The sequence below is a fragment of the Falco rusticolus genome, chromosome 6 (assembly GCF_015220075.1).
Source record: "Falco rusticolus isolate bFalRus1 chromosome 6, bFalRus1.pri, whole genome shotgun sequence".
Taxonomy (NCBI): Eukaryota; Metazoa; Chordata; class Aves; order Falconiformes; family Falconidae; genus Falco; species Falco rusticolus.
In genome coordinates, this window is record NC_051192.1 from 42,698,000 (window position 1) to 42,720,214 (window position 22,215).

Here is a 22,215-nt window from a genome sequence, read left to right on the forward strand (position 1 = left end):
ACATTCTTCCTCTTCTCCCTTTACACTCCTACCCATAGATTTTTTGCTCAGCTCTTTAACACAAAAAGAAATTGAATTAAAAAAAAAAAAAAAAAGACCAAACTGAAACTGATTATGCACCAGAAATACTGTCAATTACAAAGAGGAAATGCTACACATTTTTAAACTAAACTGCTCAGTGCCCAAGAAGATTAGACACTGGTTACAAAGCTAACACAGGAAAAAAATCATTTCAGGAAGAAGTACACCTGAACAACAGACTACCAGATAAAATTAGGAATGGGCATTACACTCAAAACTACACAAACATAATTAGATCATTTTGACAGAAAACAAAGTTTCCAAAAACCCAAAGAAACCTGGATACCTGAGATAATCCTGCATGAATCCATATACCCTCTCACACCAATTCTGTGCCAAATTCAGCTTGCACAAAGCCTTGGGGGTCAGGGGTGAAGCACATGTATAAATAATTCCTTTTTGCTCAGCCTGTTACTACTACTGGACAGAGCAACATCAGTCATGAATGGTTTAGGTCTGTCTTATTCTGTCTCAGCACAGAGGGATGGATTAAATGACCTCCTGATGTCCCTTCCAGTCTTGCTCTTCTATGATTTGGAGGTTATTACATCATTTGTTTTATTTTAAGACTTCTCTTGTTTCTGCAATTTGCTTTTCATTTGAAGTCATGATCCTCAATTTCCAGCACAATGAGACAACATGGACATTATAACACTACAAATGTACTAGAAATATTTATAAAAGAAAATTAAGAGGACAAACCAGTCATTTCATAAGAAGTAAAAAAGATACATAAGAAAAACTGTTTCCAAGGGATTTATGTTGATATTTGCAGAAACTTCTAGAATACTGTAAAGATATGTTCACATATTCCTATTTCTGGGGAGGTGTGAAGGTAAGGATGAAACGTGCTATATTCTAAGCAGCAAAGGAGATACGGGCAGAGGAGAGCCGGAGGAGACAGCCAACTTCAAAGTACCATCCACGCAAATACCTCTCTAGGTACCCGCTTCTGACCAAACCAGGCATGTGAGATCACTCCTACCAAACGTATCTCTACACGGCATCATTCTTCCTAGACTACATAACATACCAGAACAGCACCTGTACCCTCCCCTCCCTCTGCATCTAACTTGAGTTGCTCCTTGTACAACCTGTGCCTAGCAAGTCAATTACAGTCCCACCTGTCTGGTGTGAAGATCAATAAATTTCAGCAATTCTCCAAGCAATTAACATTTTTGAAAGCATTTTTTTCAACTTCATCAAGGAAGCTTCTTTCCATGATCCACAGAAATGCATGCAATTAGAGACACAACACAACAAAACTCGAGGAATAATGAGAAACAGGAAACAAAAAGTGTCCAATACAGAATTCATTAAACAGCCACAGACTATTCCACCTGTTGCATTGTACATTGCGTACTCGGAAGACCACAGAGGGGGGAAAAAAATGCAGATATATCCAAGCATCTAGGAACATGAATTTTGATCCCTTTTTACATCCTATTGTTATCCACAACCCAGGATGCTGTTAATTGGCCTAAGTAATTGGTTTAAATACCCACGTCCCATTATAAAAATATACTATGAAAATGCTTAGACACTTACCACAACCAAGAAATTCTTAACTAAAGTTCAAAGCTGAAAAGGCACTAGGGACTTGTCTACACTGAAGGAAAAGAATGCATAATTATACCAATATAACTAGCTCAGTGTGGAAACTTACTCCAGTATAAGAGTACCCTTTCCCACTTAAGCTTACGTGCTTTGGAAGCAAAATAAGATAAACCATGAAAACTCTTATTCTGGTGTAAGTGTGTCTCCATAGGGAGTTATATTGGTATAATTATAGCATATAATTATAGCACATAGTTGTACCGTTAAATTTCCTTGTGTAGACAAGCACTAGGTGCCCAGTCCACATATATTTTCTAGCAAAACAAATGGTTATCAAATTCCAATACAGGCACATAAAATACTTAGCTTTTATTTTTGTTTGATGAACCTTCTTCATTTTAAAGTGATTAATTACTTCAATTAATCTTCCTTGAAAATGCTTTTCTCTCCGCTTTCCTATACTGTAATAGATTATCCTTCTGGTGGAGGCATCATAAAGTAACACTTCAAGAATGGCTGCATTATCTCCCACACTGATTTAGGCTCTCATCATATAAAGCAAGTGGTGAGAAATCAGGTACAAGGAAGGAATAAGGTGCTGTTTACACATTTGACTGTTAGACTCGCACCTTTTATAGTACATCCCCAGCTACTTTAAACAGTCAAGTGCTTCAATAATTTAGTCTCTATCCTTCTGACAATTTCATTCTCACCCCATTTGCTATAGAAGTTAAAACACTGCAGTCAACCTTGAGGAAGCCATGCTTCCTCCTCCACTCGTTCACACGGGGGGGGGGGGGGGGGGGGGGAGTACATCTAAAAAATCACGCCACTAGTTGAACTTCAAACTGTAAAAGAGAACCATAAAAGATATACAAACTATAAAACCACAAAAGACTCTTCAGAACCTTTTGAAAACAAGCAATTTTTCAGAGGATATCAAGCCCAGAAACCCAAGTTTAAATTAAATAAATTGTCCCTGTTTGTGAGAAAGATCCCTTAAAAATGGAGCAAACAAATACCAGTTACACCAGCCTCCAAGAAGTGGAAAGGACTGACACAAAGATGTCAGCAAAATTATTAATAGCAACAGTACCTCAGTTTGGGCATTTTAAACACTCTACTAAGAAAGGTTAAGTGACCCCAAAGATAATTTAGGATTACAATAACCATTTTGCAGGACACATAGGTAAATCTCTTTCACAAAACGTGCGTTTTCCTCTTCAACTCTTCTGCAAAAAATTGCATTGCCAAAAAGAGCTCTTCACAGGACAGGCATCCCTGTGCTTCCTTTTGTACTTGTGAACAATTTAATCCCTCGGTATTACATTGGGTTTTATCACTTTCATTTCGGAATACATCCATAGCACTCCAAACACGCCCTGTCTGCTCCCACAGACACCAGCTCTCCTGGGGGTGAGAGACCCCTCGACTAGGCTGCCCCTTCCTTCCTCCCCATGCCCAGCACAGCCCCTCAGCCATGCCAAAGCGTTCACTGGGCTTGCTGCCCTGCGTGATGCCCCACAGACAGACCAGACCCCCTTGAGCAAACCGCCAGGAGGGCTGCCAAGCCGCGGGGAGTGGGACTGTTGGGTGAGGAGGACCACCACCATGGCAGCTCCTTCCCAGAGGCGCCCACTTCACCGCAGCTGAAGTGCCAGCAATGGGCAAAGAGTTTTCAATGGACTGTGAAGCAGCATCTACACGACAAAACTGCTGCCCTATTTCCAAATCAAAAGCTTGCATCCCTGTACAGAAATTGTGTACTTAAGCGTTAAGGTCAACTCATCTGGAAATTCACCCTGATATTTCCAAATTTGCCAGTATGCCTGCTGTGTGCAAATATGCTCGAAAGGGAACACTGACATTCTTACATGAGAAAATTTAGCATATCAAAAGAAAAGCAACAGCAGGAAAAGCTCTGAATAGGCATTATAAAAAAAAGGACAACAAAAAAGAAATACATCAGGCTTAACATGAAATGGGTATTAAAACCATCAGTTCTAATGGGTTAGCAGATAACGAGAGGTAAGTTAGTCCAGAACACCAGCAAAAGTCTGGAGCCATTTGCCTGTACGATTTGAAAACACTATCAATGGCAGAAGAAGTCAATTTCACCTTTGACATCAGCACCTGAGCTTAGCAGCTCAGACCTTCTTTACAGCGAGGGGGAAAAGATGGAACTCCAGAGGCATGACTCATCAGACCTGCATTACATGTCTACTTTAGGATGAGATGATTCACACCAAGAAACGACTATTTCTTTACACCAAAGAGACGCAAAAAGATACCGTATAGATGCCTACAATACATATGGGTAGATGAGTCCCACCCTTGATATCTAGCGTTTCAAAGATACAGAAGGCTTATTTGGCCACCGCAATCAGAGCATTCTGTGTAACTATCATCGTGGGGGTGGGGCGGGGTGGGGAAGTATTTCACACTCTGCCTCAGCTTCTTTCCTTTTTAAGAGGTGGGTAACAATGATTCCCTGCTCCAGAGAAACATTGAGAAATTAAATATCTGTCATTACTTACAGAGTAATTTTACACTCAAGATAGTCTCATCATGAGTTTGAGCTGATACAAGCCTGTACCACCACCAAAAGGGGCTGTCCCACCCTGACCCCCACTCTCAGCTGAACTCACCTCGCTCTCCCTTGCCTTAGCTCTGTGTTGGAAAGATTGTCCTCCAAGTCAGAGCAGCTCAATGATCTGGCTGAAAACTACCCATTCACAGGTTTTGTTTGGCAGAATCAGTGAGCTCACCTTGTGACCCAAGGGAAGCAGCAGGGAGCTGATAAAAGGGTGGGACTGGTCTTTTCAGCAGAAGTGAAGTCTTAGATGAGCTTCAGGTGACCATTACACTCAGTCTTTGGTGTAAGATCTTTTAGCAATACAAAACTTGATAAGAGTGCCCCAGGAATGTAACAAAAGGCTACAGAAAAATGCAGAGGTAAACAAATCAGATTTCCAAGTTTTCCCCAAAGAAATTCTGGCTTGGTATCTACACAAAAGGTACATATCTATTTAGTCCAACACATATTTTCCTATACATTTTTGTGTTACAACCTTTCTCCTGCTGATTTGCTCTTTGTTTCACCCCCTGATCCTCAAAAGCCGAAACGAATAAACAGCTGCCTTTTTGAGGAATACCCAGTTGATCTTCCAGTGAATGTCTAAAGAATGAACTAGAATTAAAAAAAATATTCCCTGTTTGTTCCCAAGCAGTAATCTAAAAATTACAGACAAGACAAAATATGCTACTGAATGCTCAGTATCAGATAAACCTAAGAATTAAAAAAAGTCATGTTCATTGTATTCTTTAGTCTACGATGGGATATATAATCCCACTTCTAGGGAGAAAAAAAAAATACATTTCTCCTTATTCCTGGCACTCTGGCCAAGACAACTTGCTCGTGTAAGACAGACAACCATATGCAAGTTGAACAACTTCAAGAAAGTCAATTATGTCATCAGAAATTGTAATTATTTGAACTTTCTGTCATGATGCCATGACCAGCTGCAGCCCTTAACAAAAAGCACCTGCATTCTTCCTGCATTTCTTCAAGGAAGACATCAAGACCGAGCAAAGAAAAAATCTAAACCGAATGTTAAAAAGCAGAAGTAGAGAGAAGGAACAAACAGGGTAAGCCATACTCAGCTTTTTCAAACCTAAGACAAATAACTACCACAGGTAAATCTGACATTTTTTTTAAGGAACAAGATTCTTGCAAATAAATACCTAGGTCTTCTTAAATGCAAAGCAAGAGAATTTGGAGACTACCATGCAAGAAGAAATTGGCCTTTGTTCTTCTTTGAATTCCTAAGGTATTTTCCTAGAACAATAGAACATTAACTAACTTTTTAAACAGGCTTTATTCATCATCTTAACAAGCTACATCACCGCAAAATAACAAACCACCATCCTTGGGAGCTTGCTTCTCTCTACACCCCCTATCTCCTGAGAATTAAAAGGAAAAGAAATCTATGAAATGAAATATCAGGTACTATGAAATTGCACAGACTGCATGTAGCATATCACATTCACTATGTAATACAGACAATTACACACGAAGTTTCCTCTCCTCAGTTCCTGTCTTTTCCATACTTCCCACATACACAGCAACACCACACTTCAATTTTCATGCTGACATCTTTTCAAACATCTTTTGGGCAAACACTGAAAGATATTTTTAATTACAGCTGCCATGCCAGGTAAAAAGTAAAGAAACCGTGCAGGTCAACATTTACATTCCAGCTTGGTTTTGACTCCTTTGTTTGTTTCCCTCTTTTCTCTTAAGTCTACTGTTACTTTGAGGATCAGCATTAGAGGAATCGGAGGGGGGGGGGGGGGTGCGGGGGGGGGGAACCGCACCATCACCCACAGGTAACTTGCGTGACTCCTCCTATTAAACTGCCAAGTCTTGCCAGGATACAGGGGCTTGCTTGTTTGGGGTTTTGTGGCTTCCCCCACACACACACCTCCATAAATGCAACTTGACCTCCAGTCACTGGACTACACAGGAAGCTGGCTAGCGAAGGCACGTTCCCTGCTGTCACTCCTTCCCCAACAACTTTTGCGCACAGACTCCTTGGAGAACGAAGAGGAGCAACCACAAGTCAGAATGAGGGATGGGTACCAGGGTCACTCAAAAGCTATTTTCACCCTGGAGATATATATATAGGGTCACGCTATATACTCTCACACATCTATAAAATGGCAGAAGACAGTAAGGATGTCTTTCCCATCACTCCAATGATCTGGAAAGAAAGAAAGATACGAATTTGGAGATAAAAACTGAAGAAGGAAAAAGTAGTATCACAAGACAAAGGAGCAAAAAAAGATGACAACATTTGGATAAAAGAAAGTAGTGTAACTTTGGGAAGGAAAGAAGTAAAACAGAAGCAAATAATCCACAAATAACTCTCTCATTCCCTGCAGGAGAAAATGCAGAGGAAAAGCCTTGAGCAACCATATTCCACGACAGAGCTGACACATAATAGTGTTAGTATCGCCACAAAAAGTAGGGGAATGCACCCACCATCCTGCCAAACATGCGCTAGCAAAGTAACAACTCGCTCAGGCCGTCCCCGACCTTCCTCCTAATAACAAAGCATGTTGCTATTATTATTACTATTATTTAAATGAGCTGTGAAGAACTAAAAGGAGGAACAGGGGACTACACAAAGTCTTCCTGGGGCAGGGAATCCCTTTCTACTTCTTGCTACTTCTTGCTCCGTAAGTGCTGCATTTGGCAAGTTCCCTGTGCACAGCCAAATCCCTAAATGCTAGCCCAATGTATGAGACAACCAACCCATGCACCTAAATCGAAATTTTCTTGAGGGTCTCAATTCATCCAGAAATCGTTCCAATTGTCACCAGCACTCACATATAAAACTCTCGACAGCTTAGGCTGCGGTAGCCCTCAGATCCCTAACTAATTCTTGGAAAAATCTTTTTCTTTCTTTGTAAATGTTGGCAATTACACCAAGACGCTGAGCACTTCAAGACAACTATTCTAAAACACAAGACGGTTTGCTTCGGATGCTGCCCAGTCAGCCCCTCCTCTTTAAAGGAAGAGTTCAATTAAGTTGGGAACTTTTCTTCTGAATGGTTTTAAATGGTTTTTTTTAGTTGTGGTTGGATCTCAGTTAGTATAATTGCTATTTATATCAAAACGTTAAAAGGTCTGGTTATGGGGTTTATTAGAAAAGCAAAATGTGTTTTTAATACTTAAAAAAAACCCACAACAAAATACTTCGTAGCACTGTTTTCCCCTGTATTTGCATACCACATGTTCAACAACAACAGAAAAGGGTATTCCACAGGAAGTTAAAAATCTCAAAAATGTCACTGAAGTAGTAGCTCCTACAGTTTGTTAGCAGGAAAAAACAGGTTTGTGCCAGGTTAGGGGGGCAACTACCACAAGTGATGCGTGTTAGCCTCAGGGTTCAAGAGAAAAAAAATATATAAACTAAAATATAACACACAAGACAAACAAATACAGTATCTCTTTATTAGCAAAAAATACCATTTTAAACATAAAAAACCCATCAAAGAAAATGGCTAGAAATACTCCACATAACGTTGTTTTGAAGGCGTGAAGGCAGAGGGGTCGCACGGGAGGAAAAGCTTCTTCGAAAGGCATCTATGCCACACGAAATATTGAGAACTATTGTTCGAAATAAACAAAACATTCCCCAAACTTGCCCATTCCCCGCGGCGCCCCGCCCCCCGCCCCCCCCGCCGGCAGGTGCAGCCGTGCGCCGCGTCCGGCCGGCCCCCCGCGTTACCTCTCCTCAGGTCAGGGGTGAATGGCTGTCAAATTCTCTCAGGAATGAAAAACTAAAAAAAAAAAAAAAAAAAAAAAAAGCAAACCCACACCACCCTTTCTTCCCGAGGCAGCAAGTTTCAATGGAGGGAGCACATGGCTAATCTACATATGTGAAGGTCAGGGCACTCCAGCCGGGGAGGTGAAGAATGGAGCAGCTCACGTAAGGGGCCGCCTCGCACACCCTGGCCTGCTGCCCGACCAGCGAGATTGTTGAAAAGCAATAGATAGCTTCTGGCAGCAGCAAGGGGAAAAATATTTTGATCATGTGACGCTATACAAGCTAACTAGTTTGCTTCACGTGTGAAACTTTTACAGACGCTACAAATACCACATTTGTAAGCGGCCCCAGCACCCAGCCTGCTCTCCTCAGCTCCCCGCCAAAGCCTGTCACCAGTAGGCCTCTCCAAAGGCTGGGAATTCCTCAACCAAGCAAAACTTCAGTTTACAAACAATTAGGAAAACAGAATATGACCAGCTAACAGCTATCTATGTATTCCCAACACCTTTCACGACCACTAAACCCAAGGCACCGTGAAGTTACCTGCCTCGCAAAAGCCCACCTTTCTGTTTATAGGAAGGAAGGGCTTTCAAATACAAGTAAAACTGCCAAGTAAAATTATTTTGCTATTGCTGGGATGCAACTAAAGCAGCCTCAAACATACCTACCTATATTTGTTCCCGTATTTCTTTAAATAGCCTCCATCTATGACCATCTGTAAGTATCTTAAAACAAGAACAGCTCTAAAGAACATGCTCATTTTTCTTGACTTGGGAATTTCAAGCAACTAAGAAACACTAAACTTAAAAAAAAAAAGTATTCACAAAAGCACAATTATTTTCCATAAATCACGCTTGAAAGTAAGACATCAATACTACCATTTCATATAAACAGAATATCCAAAATATTCACAACATGAATTGCTACACAAAAAAATACAGAACTCCATACATTCCCACCAAATCAAAGGCTGCAAATAAATCAGCATATTCCTTTGATGCTGTCAAAACAAACCTCCTTATCTTTATTTTTAACTTTAAAAGAATAAAATTTAAGAACTACAAATCCTGTCCTTGTGCTTTCAAAAGAAATTTTCAGAGCTGATGTTTCAGTGTCTTGCTTACAAACAAGTAAGTCTGACAAGCTAACCAAATAACACGATCAATGTTGGGAACACCTAGTCTCACATCCCATCCAAACAAAGAGAGGAAGGCACAGCGTAGACTGGATACCTTCACACATAACAAGTATTTAGGCTGCCTATTTATTCTGCATGACATTGTAATTAAAACTGCACATCAAACTTGAAGAATTAAATCAAGCAAATGTTATCCTTAACATAGGGAAACTGAGGTATCCAACAGGGAAAGCAGCTATAGATCATGCAGTCAGCTATCCAGAAATCCTGCACCAATTCTCTAATACCACTTTCTTGAAGTCACATAATTTACTTACCATGGCTGAATTCACTGCTTGTGTAAAGAAGGCACTATTCCACTTCAATCAATCTGTGAATTAAGCCATGTCTACACTGGGAATGGCACACATGACTACAATTATGTTTTAAAACAGGATCTCTCCTTTTGGGATTTTCTAAACCAATTTTCTTTCTTTGCTCAAACAAACACAAAAACCATGCTCAAACTTCAAGTCTTTCTGTGAAAGTCAGCTGCACCAGGGACTGTGCTACAGCAAGACAGACTTCTCTTTCCTACCTAACACAGATCACATTTTTTCAAACGTGACCAAAGCAGGTTGTGGAACTATCTACCTCGTGAAAAACTCAGCAAGTTACCTCTACCTTAACAGCCGTACATGTAAACTCCTCAGGAGAGTCTGCTGATGAAGGCTGCTGTTTTGCTAGTGCAGATACCCTACCACCCCAACGGTAAGCTAAATGCAAAGAGGCTTGCCACAACACCTATTAGCCGAGGATGCAATTAATTCCCTACAACAATAGGACTTCACAGTAGACCTGGCCACATGGTCTTTAAAGGGAAATAAACTGATTTGATAACTTGGCAGAATCAAAACTGCTTTGTAACTAACACAGGTAAAAAAATTACCAACATTCCATAGAAACCCCTGCTACTGAAGATTTGTTCTTTGAGTAATTGGATACCTAAAATAACACCAAAGCTCTCAAGGAAAAAAAAATCCTCAGTGTAACAATTTGAAGTAGAAGCTTAGAAGACCCTATTAGTAACACAACACTCAACACTACCCCCTAAAAAAAAAAGAGGGGGGGGAGGTTATACAGTAAGTTTTTCATATTTTAATTATTATTATTTTTGACAAACATGCTGAAGAAAATATGTAACAAACAAAATCCCATGTGCATCTGATTTCCTCAATTAAAAAAAAAAAAATTGAGACATTAGCAGAAAATTCCTTCCCCACCCTCTGATGGTCGGAAAAGAGACTGACAGGGGTGGCAGGGGGAGATCAGTGACACAGCCCTACAGGTGAAAGTATCACAGGGCCTGTGACTCAGATAGATGTCTTCATAAACAATTACCAGATCACAAGCCTAAATTCAGTATCTTTTCAGGGGGGAAAGGGGCATAGCAGTTCATTTTAAAATGCAAAACACCATTTGGCAATTGGGCAAGATCAGGTGCAAAATATTAACTAATAGTTCTTGAAACTGAAGAAAGGAAACTAATAAATAGATTACATACTTCTCCATATGCTCAGTCCTTCTGATACAGTTACTAAACTCACGATGACTCAAATGCAAGAAGTAATACACGAGCAGATCAAGCACTGATCTGTACTGAAAGCAGTTCCTTACACACACTGCAGAACCATCAAGCTCTGTTTTGTATCCACGAATTGGCTACTACCCATTCAAAAATTCAGCAGCCTCACCACTGGGTTTGGTAGTTTATAAGGAAATTAACATTTCCACTATACATGGAATATAAATGCACAACGTATCAACACCCTTTCAAATCATACCTGCTGAAAACTTTTACAGGGATTTCACATTGGTTGTAATAAACATAAATGAAACATTTTGATAATAGCATTAGGATAATTACCTTAGGTGACTCAATTTTCTAAACAGCGGTAGGTGCCTTCAAATGAAGTAAGCATCCTATATAGGGAATACAAAGTTTGCTAAAAGGTACTTCATATTTGCAGTAAGAACAATTCCCATATGAAAAGCAATCTTTAAACAAGACACAACAATTGTGATTTCTGCATCAAATTTGTTCACTTTAAAAATGAAAGTAATTCATCTGCCAGATAACAAAATACAGACCTGGCAGTAAGGAAGCCTGTGCATGCACCCCTGCACACGCGCACACACACACACACACAGAGAACATACTTGCTCTCTGTACAGCATATTCATCAGAAGGCAAGTTCTGCAACACCAGCGAAGTTCCCGGGCACTTGTTCAACTCAATTTTCCTCAGAGTTTAATTTCTATGAGAAATCCAGTGACTTTATATAGATGACATTGAGTACGTAATGATAAAACAGTGCAAGGAATACTGGAATTTCAGATGATGGTGCCCTTAGTTTAAGGTGACTGTATTGACACGGCAGACAAATCCCTCGTTTCACAGAGTCATTTGTCTCCTCAGTTGTCTGAATAGATGCCTTTAAAACTTAAATTCTCCCACAACAGAACGTGTTCACAGTAAGACTGGATTTATTCAAAAGCTGTAGTTTATGGCACCAAGACCCTCTTTATTTCTAAGAAACCTTTCAGTTGCACTAAGGTGTGCCTGCCTGAAGGAAGGTGTACGTTATGTGCCTCAGTTTCCCCACCCTGCACAGCAGGAAGAATCATCTCCTACTCCAGTGCAAGGGACACTAGAAAGATAATGTAAAGATCAAACGTACTTGGAATGTTCCTGAGAAAATAACAGCAGGTAAAATTAATCCTGTACAAATTAGCCATCTACTGTCCCCAAAATGCACTGTTCACAAATTACACAGATTTCTTGGGATACATTCATCCCTGAGGATCCCCCAACTGCAGTGGAACATCACCCTGGAAAGGTTTGGCCCTTTTTGGAGCTGACATGTTCCTGGTGGCTCACTGGATACCACACTCTCAGAACTGGAAGTACAACAGAAATCCTCCAGCCCACCTGCAACACAAACACTGCAGCACTGTGCCAGCACATCAGCATTTCTGTGTAAAACTGAGCGTGAATAGATATGATTGGACAACAGAAAAATTCAAAAGGTAACCTTATGATCCGAATGGCAAAACATGTATCAGATGTACAGAAATCTTTCATATTTACTAAAAAATAAGATTTGAATTTATTAACAGGTAAGGCTTCTTTAAAATAAAATTTTCCTCTAATACAGTTAGCTCCACAAGATCTTCATGTATTATTTGCTTCTCTCAGCACCAAGCAATACAAAAACAACACTGCTTAGTAGCACTTTTCTATGACTCGTTTCCAAAACAAATTTGAAAACCACTAAGGTATACTTTTAATTTAAGTTTAATTAAAGTCCTCATTCAATCCCACCAAAACATGTATTTAGCACTATGTAAATAGCCCCAAAATTGAAAGAAAAAAAGTTTTTTTTTTTCCCAAGTACCTTAATAATCACAATTCTAAAATATATTCTAGCAACTCAGTCTACCACAAACACATGCTACTGAAATTCTGCAGCCTTGAGCATGCATGCACAGCAAGTGTGGCAACACTACTTTACATATCCACAGAGAATCTTCAAAGCCTCCCGATAAATGGCACATTTTGAAAAAGTACAGAAATGTAACTACTTAGGACACAGGTACAATCTTAAAAGACGTACGGATAAATAAACTACTGCCATTCTCATGTTAACAATGAGAATGTCAAAACACCCATGACAAAATATTTGAGGTGCAAAAGAAAGAAAAAGATCTCAGTATTTACTTAAACTTGTTCTCATTGCACGAATTTAATCTGGTTTTAACTAAGATACTATTTCAGAATGAAACGGCATCACCTAACACGCTGTGCTTAGTAATTTCAAAAATTTTATGTTACACGTGTAACTAGAAAATTTAGCAACGGATTAAATGCCTTAGTATTCATCCCCAGATTCAGATCAGAATGCCAGAAAGACAGTAATCAACTACTTAGTTGTAGAATCCTTACACGATGGAGGCAGTAATAGAGTAGACAGGTTTGCATCTCTCTTTCTTTATTGTATCTCATACACAGGGTCCTGCTGTTCAACATGTAGGCATAAGCACTACTACAGAAACCAATAACTGAACACGAAACCACAAAGTGTCAAATATACAGTCATAATATATATATAGATGCTACTAACTGAGAATATTGCTATTTGCTACTTCTAAATAGAAGCTATGTGAATAGTAAACTGTTTATTCGAAAATGCATAGGGAAAAATATATTTTATTCTCCCATTGAGACATCAAGAATCTATTCACCACACTAACAGCTGTTTAATGGCCTTCAGGCACAGGACATGATTCTGCAGCCCTGGCTTAGCCAGAATTCCCGATATGGGCAATCTATTTGGCATAAAAAGAGCTGCAGAATCAGGCATCTTCCAGGTTTCTCCGCTACAAAACAAACAACTAATACACACAAATTCAGTGCAGCTCAACAGATCTTTTTCGTAACACTTGCTATATAGCTTATGCTATACAGGTCCTCCTGAAAAGACCCAAGTCCTCTCTTTGTGTGTAGGTGTATGTAAATCTTAATGTGCACAAAGGGGAAAGATGTATATGAAGCACACACACAAAGGCCAGCTAATGTGTTAAGCTACTGCCGTGCAAATCAGAAGTGAAGAATAAAAGGAGCCTCAGGACTCTAAATATCTGTACACTGCCAAGAAATTAATCAATAATCAAAATAACTGAATGACAAGGTACTGTACTAGCACCATACAACTCCTCCACAATCAAATCAATGTATCCGCATGAGCAGTATCCATCTGCTTTGAAAACCTGTGTTTCTTCAAAAACAAGAGGCCTCTCTTTCAAGCTTTCATCTCACCTCACGATTGGGTAAGGCGATTAAATGACATGGAAGCAGAATTTTCTAAAATAATTTAATAGGCTGGCCAAACATAGAAGTCAGTTCAGAGTGGGATGCCACAGTTCTGCATATTACAGAAACTACCCATGCTAAGGCAAGAATTTCCTGAACAAGTATGTCAGATGTTACAGCCTACTGACGGTCCTTTTTCTCTGTTCGCAGCACAATAGTTTCTTATAGGCGTAGGGGCCAATCATCATCTGCTTTGCAAAGGCACATGACAAGTGAGTATATTCTAATGTGTGTACACACATATATACAGTGTACACACAGATTATTAAAAAAGAAATAAAGAGAAGCCTTCTGTTCAAATGCTGGACTGAATATTCCATTTTTCTCTTTCAAAAAGCAATCAATTACTTAATGATGTAACATACACAGAGACAGACATGTGGGAATTAAAAATAAAAAATGTACAAAAATAATCGTGTTCTGAAATCTAATGGTAAGTATTCTTTAGTTGACAAAATCTATTTTATACATCAAAAATATTACTTTGAAACCTAGGAAAATTTCTTATCTCAATCAATTACTGGTTGAGTGGAAAAAACGTAATATAAAAGAACACTGATGACTTGCCTTTACGACAATTATTTTGAGGAAAATATAATAATAATTTTGGGAGAAAAAAGAAACAAACTGTGCCCTTGTCAGATTATTCTTTCTAACCTGCATCCCAATTCTTACAGTACAAAAAAAGAAAAAAAAAAAAAAAGGAAATCTGTGAGAAGAGGATGTAAACCCATAAATATAAGGAAGTATTTCTAAGGGTCATACTGAGGACATAATGAATTTACTATCACTCCTCCAATAAAAATAAAATACTTCAAACAATTTCTGTCGTGAAGAAATAGCACTCTGAACTAACATGTACTACGTCTATCTGACGACAATTTTCCTTGCTTTTAAAGCCATAAATTCTGAACTACCTATGTTTAAAAGCAAGCAGACAATGCAAGTATTTTTAAACTAATTATGGAAGGTTATGCATATGAGGCCTCATTACCTTACGGATTCCAGTGACCCTTTTACCAGTGCAAATTAAAAAAGATAAAAATTAACACTCACCCAAAAAAAAATAATCTCACTTCCCTGGAAGAAATAAAAAGGACATGGAATAAAAACTAACAGTGTGAGAGGGGTGGTCTGTTGGACGTAGACAAACACACACACACATATACAGCCCATCCACGGTTTCTATTATTATTTTTTCAGGATTAATACATGATTCATAATATGAAGAAGCTGTATTTTCTCCAGGTTCTGTTCATTACTTTATGGAAAGATCCAGCCGTTTGAGGACCCCAAAAGCATACACCTGCATTTGTTCCTGTCAGACCTCGCTGTTAAAAGCTTATTAAAAGATTTAACAGTTCTTAATAGAAAGATCTTGTTGAAGAGGGGGGGGGGGGGGACACACCATAAAATTCTAATGCACTACTCCATTTAACACAATTCACTTTCCTGCTGAGAATTCAAGCCTAATCTCACTCTTGTGTGGAAAAATAATGAGATCAACAACTCCCGATGCCTCCTGAAGTATGCTAACCATAATTCAAACACAAAAGCACATTTTCCCCCCGAATATCTGGATTCACTGCAGAGATGAAACAAACGCAACCTCTGACAGAACGGCTCCTTTCTCCCCTTCTTTGTACGACACACGGCGGTTTCTCACCGACAGCAGCTACACGTGAAAAAGATTTTTTTAAGAGGCATGCACAGGTTAGGTATGAAGCAAAGAGAAACGTAATTAGATTAATATTTGGATTAATTATTTATTAAAAAAAAAAACACAACAACGATCCAATCCCTTGCATAATATCCATAAGCTGCAACATTACAAAATGTTTTTAGAGGCACGAGCGCAACTTGAAATCCCGAATCCTCGTCCACGCTCTGTTATTACAAGATACTCCCCTACCGCCTCCAATTAGCGTAGAATTAAAGGTCTAAAAAAAAATAATAAAAAAAAAATCGATGCCCAGAAAAACCACGCCATGTAACCGAGCTGAGCGGCGGGGGCGTGGAGGGACGGGAGTGCTGGGGGGAGATGCCCCCGGCTTGTCACCGCGCCGGGGGCCAGCGCGGCCGGTGCCGCTGCGGAGGCCGCGCGTGTGCGCCCGTCCCCCGCCCGCCCGGCCGGCCGCCCGCGCCACCTGGCCCCGCCGGCGCGACTGGCGGGTGTTATTTGTGGCGGGGGCTCCGTGACTGCGCCGCTCGGCACTTCTATTTACATCAGCGGCGCGAGGTGCCCAATGGCGAGCGGGGAGCCAATCAGATGGCAGATTAGATGTCAACTCGGAGGCAGCTGTCTGGAGACGGTTGCAGCCAGTTTACCTCCACAATTCAAATTCCGAACCTGGCGGAGGAGACCCGGCCGCTCCTCGGGCCCGGCCGCCCGGCGGGCCCGGCCTGCCGGCTCCCCGCGCCGCGCCGCACCGCACCGCCGCGCCCGCCCCGGAAAGGCGCTGCGCCACGGCCCGCCGCCCCGCCAGCACCGCGCCTAGCTAGCTACCTATCGATCGATCGATCGACCGACCGACCGACCGGCGGAGTTACCGGGCTGGGGCAAGGGGCTGCGCGCAGGGGTGGCGGCCCGCCCGGTACCCGCGCCCCTTTGCTGACGCCAAGGACTTTAAGTTCTTTTTTTTATTATTTTTTTTTTCGGGTTTGGTTTTCGGGTGGTTTTTTTTGTTTGGTGTGTCTCCGTCCCCCGTTACCACCCCCACCCCCCACCCCCGACTTGGATTTCCGCGTGTTTGAGGAACGAAACGTAGCTACCCGCGCGCGCACCCACGCGCGACCCGCTGGTGGGCGAGTCCCCTTAAGGTCACCGGCCCCAGGCACCCCACGCGCTCCGGCCCGCGCCGCGCGGACCAGGGCGCGGGCATACGCGCGCGCACACGCGCGCACACGCGCTCTTCCCACAGAAAAAAGGAGCCCGGCCGCGTTCCGTGGATCTCACTGCGGTAACTCCACCAGTGACAAAACTAATTTGCTAAGAGCGTGCAACGGCGCAACTCGTCCTGGTTAAAAAATACAACCCGTTAAAAAGAGAGGGGGGGAGGAGGGGGGACAAAAAAAGCGCCCCGTGAAAGATAATGGACGTTATCCCCCGGGAGCCCCCCGCGTCCGACGCTCCGGTTACAAAATCCACCCCCCGCCCCCGTCCCAAGCTGCCTGTCCTCCGGGCCCTGCGCCTCTCCGTCGCCGTTTCAAAGTGGAGGGAAAAAAATATTAATTAGGTCTGAGAACAACCTAATTTCAGCAGCGAAAGCCGCTCTCCGCTGCCTCCAGCCCCGGCGGGGCCGCGCATTGTGCGCTGCTCACCCTTGCTAGGGAGGCAACGAGGAGCACAACTGGCCCGGGGGGGGGAGGGGGGGTGTTAGAAGAAAAAAAAAAGGGGAAAAAGGGAGGGAGGGAAGGGAAAAAAGTGAATTATAAAGAAACTAAGACCCCGACACGAGTGGCAGGGAGGCGGGGAGCCGTCATTAATCGAGCGCGGGGGGTTTACCTGGGTCCTGCTGATGGCCTGCCCGGTGCTCCCAGGGCTCATCGCCGGGTGATTCCTTTGTTGTGCAGCTGCCCAGGCCGGGTTTGCCGCTCCGTACTGGGCGCCCATGTCCTTGCCCATGCCCATGCCCGCCGCTGCCTGCTGGCTTCCCGGGGCGGCCGCCGCTGCCTGGGGCTGGGGCTGCGGCGGCGGCGGGGCGCTGGGGCTGCTGTAGTCGGGGTAGCTGCTGCCGTAGCTCCGCATCATGGGGCTGGGGGACGTGAGCAGCTGGTTCAAGGTAGGGGTGGCCCCGGACGGGTGCTGGTTCTGCCCGGAGAACCGCGCGAAGCCGCCGGCCGCCGCCGCCGCGCCGGCAGCAGCCTTGCCGAGGCCGGCCCCGCCGCCGGGGCCCATCATCATGCCGCCGCCCGGCTGTCGCGGGGAGCTCAGCACCCCGTAGCCCGCCGCGGAGCCCCCGTAGCCGCCGCCGCCTGCCCCGGCGGCCGCCGCCGCCGCCGCCGCCGCCACAGCTCCCGCGCCGCCGCCGCCGCCCGCGCCGCCGCCGCCGCCGGGGCCGCGGCCGTAGCCCGGGTAGTGGTTGTACTGGCTGTTGGGATAACCTTCGTGGGAGTTTTGCAGGGGGTCCATGCTGTTGGGGGCCGCCGTGGGGTGCATTATCCCCATCCCGGGGCTTTGTTGTCCGCCATGTTGATCAAAGCAAGGCCCGGCGCGGCTCGCTGTAGCGCTGCTGGCAGGGGCAGGGGCAGCATTGCCATAATAGCTATTGAACTCCGAGACACCCACCGCGGAGGGGCCGCCGCCGCCTCCCCCGCTCCCGCCGCCGCCGCCGCCGCCGAGGCCGCCGCCGCCGCTCCCAGCGCTCGGGGGCGGCTGCTGGGGCTGCTGCTGTCCGCCCAGGGGTCCCAAGCCGGGGTGATCGTAGCGGCCGCCGATGGGCTCGCCCATCTTGCCGGGCATCTCCTCCTCGTCGGCGCCTTTATTCAGCATTTGCTGGGGCTGCTGGGGGGGCTCGGCCTGAGCGCCCAAAACACTGTCTTTTCCTCCATGTTGCTGCTGCTCCATGTCTGCACTGGGCTGAGCAGCGCCGCCACCGCCACCGCCGTTGTTGTTGCTGCCGCTGCCGCCGCCGCCGCCGAGGCTGCTGTTGTTATTCTGCACGGGATGGTGCTGAGGCGGCGGCTGCTGCGGCGGCGGCGGCGGGAATTGATTTAGCTGCTGCTGTAGTGCATGGTGGTGGTGGTGCGGGTGGTGGGCATGGTGGTGGTGGGCATGGTGATGCGGGTGGTGGGCATGGTGGTGGTGGGGCGGCGCGGCGGGGTGATCGCCTCCGACGCTCTTCAGCTTGTGGTTGGGGAGCAGCCCCGTCTCCATAGCCGAGCCCGGGTTGGAGGAGGAGGAGGAGGAGGAGGAAGAAGACGAAGAAGATGAAGATAACGCCGAGGAGCTTCCACCTTCCTTCATAGCCGGCTCCGAGGAGGAGCCGCCGCCGCCACTTGCGTTGTTGTTGTTACCGGCGGCAGCGGCGGGAGCCGCGTTATTGGCCATGTTCCGCGGCTCGCTGTGGTGGTGGAGATGGTGATCTAAATTATTCACGCTGCTGCTGCTGCTGCCGCCGCCGGCCGGACTCCCCTCTCCGACCCCCAGCGCGGGGCCCGGCCCGGGAGCCCCCGCAGCGGCGGCGGCGGCCCCGGCCCCCCCCGGGCCCCGCTCCGGGCCCAGGCCGCCCGGCAGGCTCGGGGCTTTGCCCTTGCTGTTGTTCGCACCCGCCGGAGCCGCTGCGACTTGCGCGGCCATGATCATTGCAACATTGCGAGTCCGGAGAAATTAGTATTGATGATAGTACCTACCAAAAAAAAAAATTTGAAAAAGAAAAAAAACCGACCCCCAGCCTCAAAAAAGGGGGCGAGTAGCGGGCGCGGGGGGTGGGGGGGGAGGGAGAGGAGCGGGCAGAAAGAGAAGCGGCCGTGGAAGGGACTTGACTGAGCCAGGAGTATCCCCTGCGGACCGCTCCGCACGCACCAAATTACAGAAATTTCCCTCCCCGAGTCCGTGATTGAGATTAGAAATGGTAAGAACGCCTTACGGTCTGTGCCTGTTCCTGCTGTGTGATTTCATGTTGAAAGTTTTTTGTTCAGGTTTAAATGAAACTTTTTTTTTTTTTTTTTTCCTCCTTTCCTCTCTAACCCGGATATGGGTAAACACACGTCTGGCGGAGCCGCGCTGGCCCAGCATGGCATGAGCGAGCGAGCGAGCCAGCGCCGGCAGCCATCGCCCCCTCCGCCCCGATCGCTCCCGCGCACTCGCAAAACGCGGACTGGACTCTGCCCGGCTCCGGCTCCCGCTCCCCGCCGCCGGCAGCGGCACCGGCGCGGCGGGCTGGGGGGGGCCCGCGGGTGCCCCTGCTCGGGGCCGGGGCCCGCTCGTGTGCGCGCCCGGGGTGGCGGCCGCCGCGGGGCACCCCCCCGGCTCCGCCGAGGAGGCAGCCCGACGCCGGGCTCCCGCCGGGGTTGCTCCCAGGCGAAGGGTCGCGGCGGGCCCCGCCGGACGCCGCGGAGGGGGGGTCGCGGCTGGCCCCGCCGGTGCGGGGCCGGGGGTGCCGCCGCCGGCGAGGCGCTGCGGCGGGAGGCGGCGGCCGCGAACGCGGCGCCCCGTGGCCAGATTGCTGGAGCGCATGGGTCGGTCAAACTTTTGGGGACCGCACGCAGCACCCCAGCCCCGTTTGTCGAGCTCAGAAGCCCTCTCGGCGTATTCCGAGGGCAAGGAAACGTTTGCTATGTCACGGAAAAATAAATACAGCCCCCCGCTCCCCCCACACCCCCACCGCCCCCGAAGATTTATATTGTGTGTGCAGACGGTTATAAAATTTATCCTAAAATTCTGCAGTGGTAGCAGCTTTGCAGTTGTCCATATTGTCCAGCTGTCTCCAAATTCTAATGGTCATTTGCACTGATGATGCTTTTATATATAGGGCCGTTTTCAATATGTTCTGTGTACTTACTTGCAGATCAACAGGAGCTGATCAAGGAGTGTGAGACATTTTTGGTCTCATAATTGTTTCCCCAAACAATATAATTTCCAGTACGCACAAGACACTCATGAAAACGTAGTAACACAAAAACCAAAATATGTAATCCGAGTAACGCTTGCTCCAAATGGTAAGCTGCTGCCACTGACCTACATTTTTGAACCATCTTTCAGAATGGTTTGAAGTTTTTTATATAACCATCTTAATACAAATGATACCCTAGTGTAAGAAAAGATAGTAGTCACACGCTACATTCAACTAATGGAAGCATATGGCAGATCAAATACTTACTTGGCTATGAATATAGCATCCGGGGTATTAGCAAACATTTTCAATATAGTCAGGGTCTAAACCATGCTGTTTTAAACCAACGTGCACTCTGTTAAAGGTAAGCACGTTTTCAAATTTCAAAACGGATAAATAGGAGATACAATAATGGTAGAGAAAAATGCAGCTTATCAAGAAAGATGCTGTCATGAGTAGGTAGGCTTTTTTGAATCCACTGTGAAAACATTAAAGAGCTTCATGCTGTAATGTTGAATTACATGCAAAGATTATTGATAAGTGTATGAACAGTGTGGTTCCAGTATCTATTAATTTTAATTTTCTGAAAGGTCAGAAATATTCTGATTTCCATTATGGAGTAAGTTTTGAAAAGTCTTAGTGGTCATCAAGAACATCTTGGTAACATACTTCTGTTACGATTGGTTTTGGTTTTTTTTTTTACTCTTTGCAAGTGAAAAAATGTTATATGGCTGTTAGAAAAACATAGAGTGGGAAAAAAATGGTGAGTAATTCTAGTGGGGGGAATCAGGTGCATACCCAAGGGTCATTACAGTCTGTAACAACAACAAATTGCAATTCTATGCAAACTGCTAGAAAGGGGTATATCATCTTTGTAGGAGAGAGAATAACAGAACTGTAAGATGAATTCATGCCAAATCATTCATCAGCTTTTGCCAAGAGAATACTACATCTTTGTTAGTGAGCCTTTTTGACATTTTCTCCTGGATTTTCTTCTTTTCTATATTCAAATGCACGCTAATTATACACATTACACCACATAAGTTGATTTTTTGAAGTCTTTCATATGCAAATATAAATATAGATGTCTCCTTGTGTGTATTTATTTACATGTGTACTCTAAAATAAAATATAAAATCAATTACACATTTATACTTTAAGACATTTATATTCAAGCAAATATATTGAAAATCTGATAAGATGTACTGATAGCGCCTCAGCTGTGGATCGCAGTACTTTCTGACATGCTCCACAACTCTTACTGATCAGGGACAAATAATCCACAAAGTTTAACACAGATTTACTTTGAAATGTTTTCTTTCCCCAGGAAAGAAAAAAAGGATGAGGCTTTAAACTGAAGAGTTTATACTACTAACTCCTTTTCCTCCCATTTGTTTCAGCAACTCAGCTACAAGATGGGAACTAAGAGGCTATAAATAGAGGCCCTCAGCACAATGAAATCAGTCTGCTATAAAAGGCAACACATGCCAGTTTTTCCTCCCCAATGGCAGATGCCACACCCTAAAGCAGACAGAAGGCACTGCAGTCTGTGCAAGGGAAGCACAACACAAAGCAACAACGTTGGTTCAATTTTTTAGATCGCAAATAATGTTGAAATTCCTTTTGCCATCTTTGCTC

The 22,215-nt window shown here is 44.5% G+C and overlaps 1 protein-coding gene across 10 annotated transcripts in view; it reads right to left on the reverse strand.

Annotated features, from left to right (window-relative positions):
- Positions 1 to 19,429, reverse strand: part of ARID1B (AT-rich interaction domain 1B) — a 335,724-nt gene extending 316,295 nt beyond the window's left edge. For all 10 annotated transcript variants that reach the window (XM_037392407.1, XM_037392406.1, XM_037392403.1 and 7 more), the window contains exon 1: positions 17,529 to 19,429. In XM_037392407.1, the coding sequence (XP_037248304.1) occupies positions 17,529 to 19,328 (1,800 nt within the window). In that variant the 5' untranslated portion in view covers positions 19,329 to 19,429. The remainder of the gene's footprint in view (positions 1 to 17,528) is intronic.
- Positions 19,430 to 22,215: the final 2,786 nt, after the last annotated feature.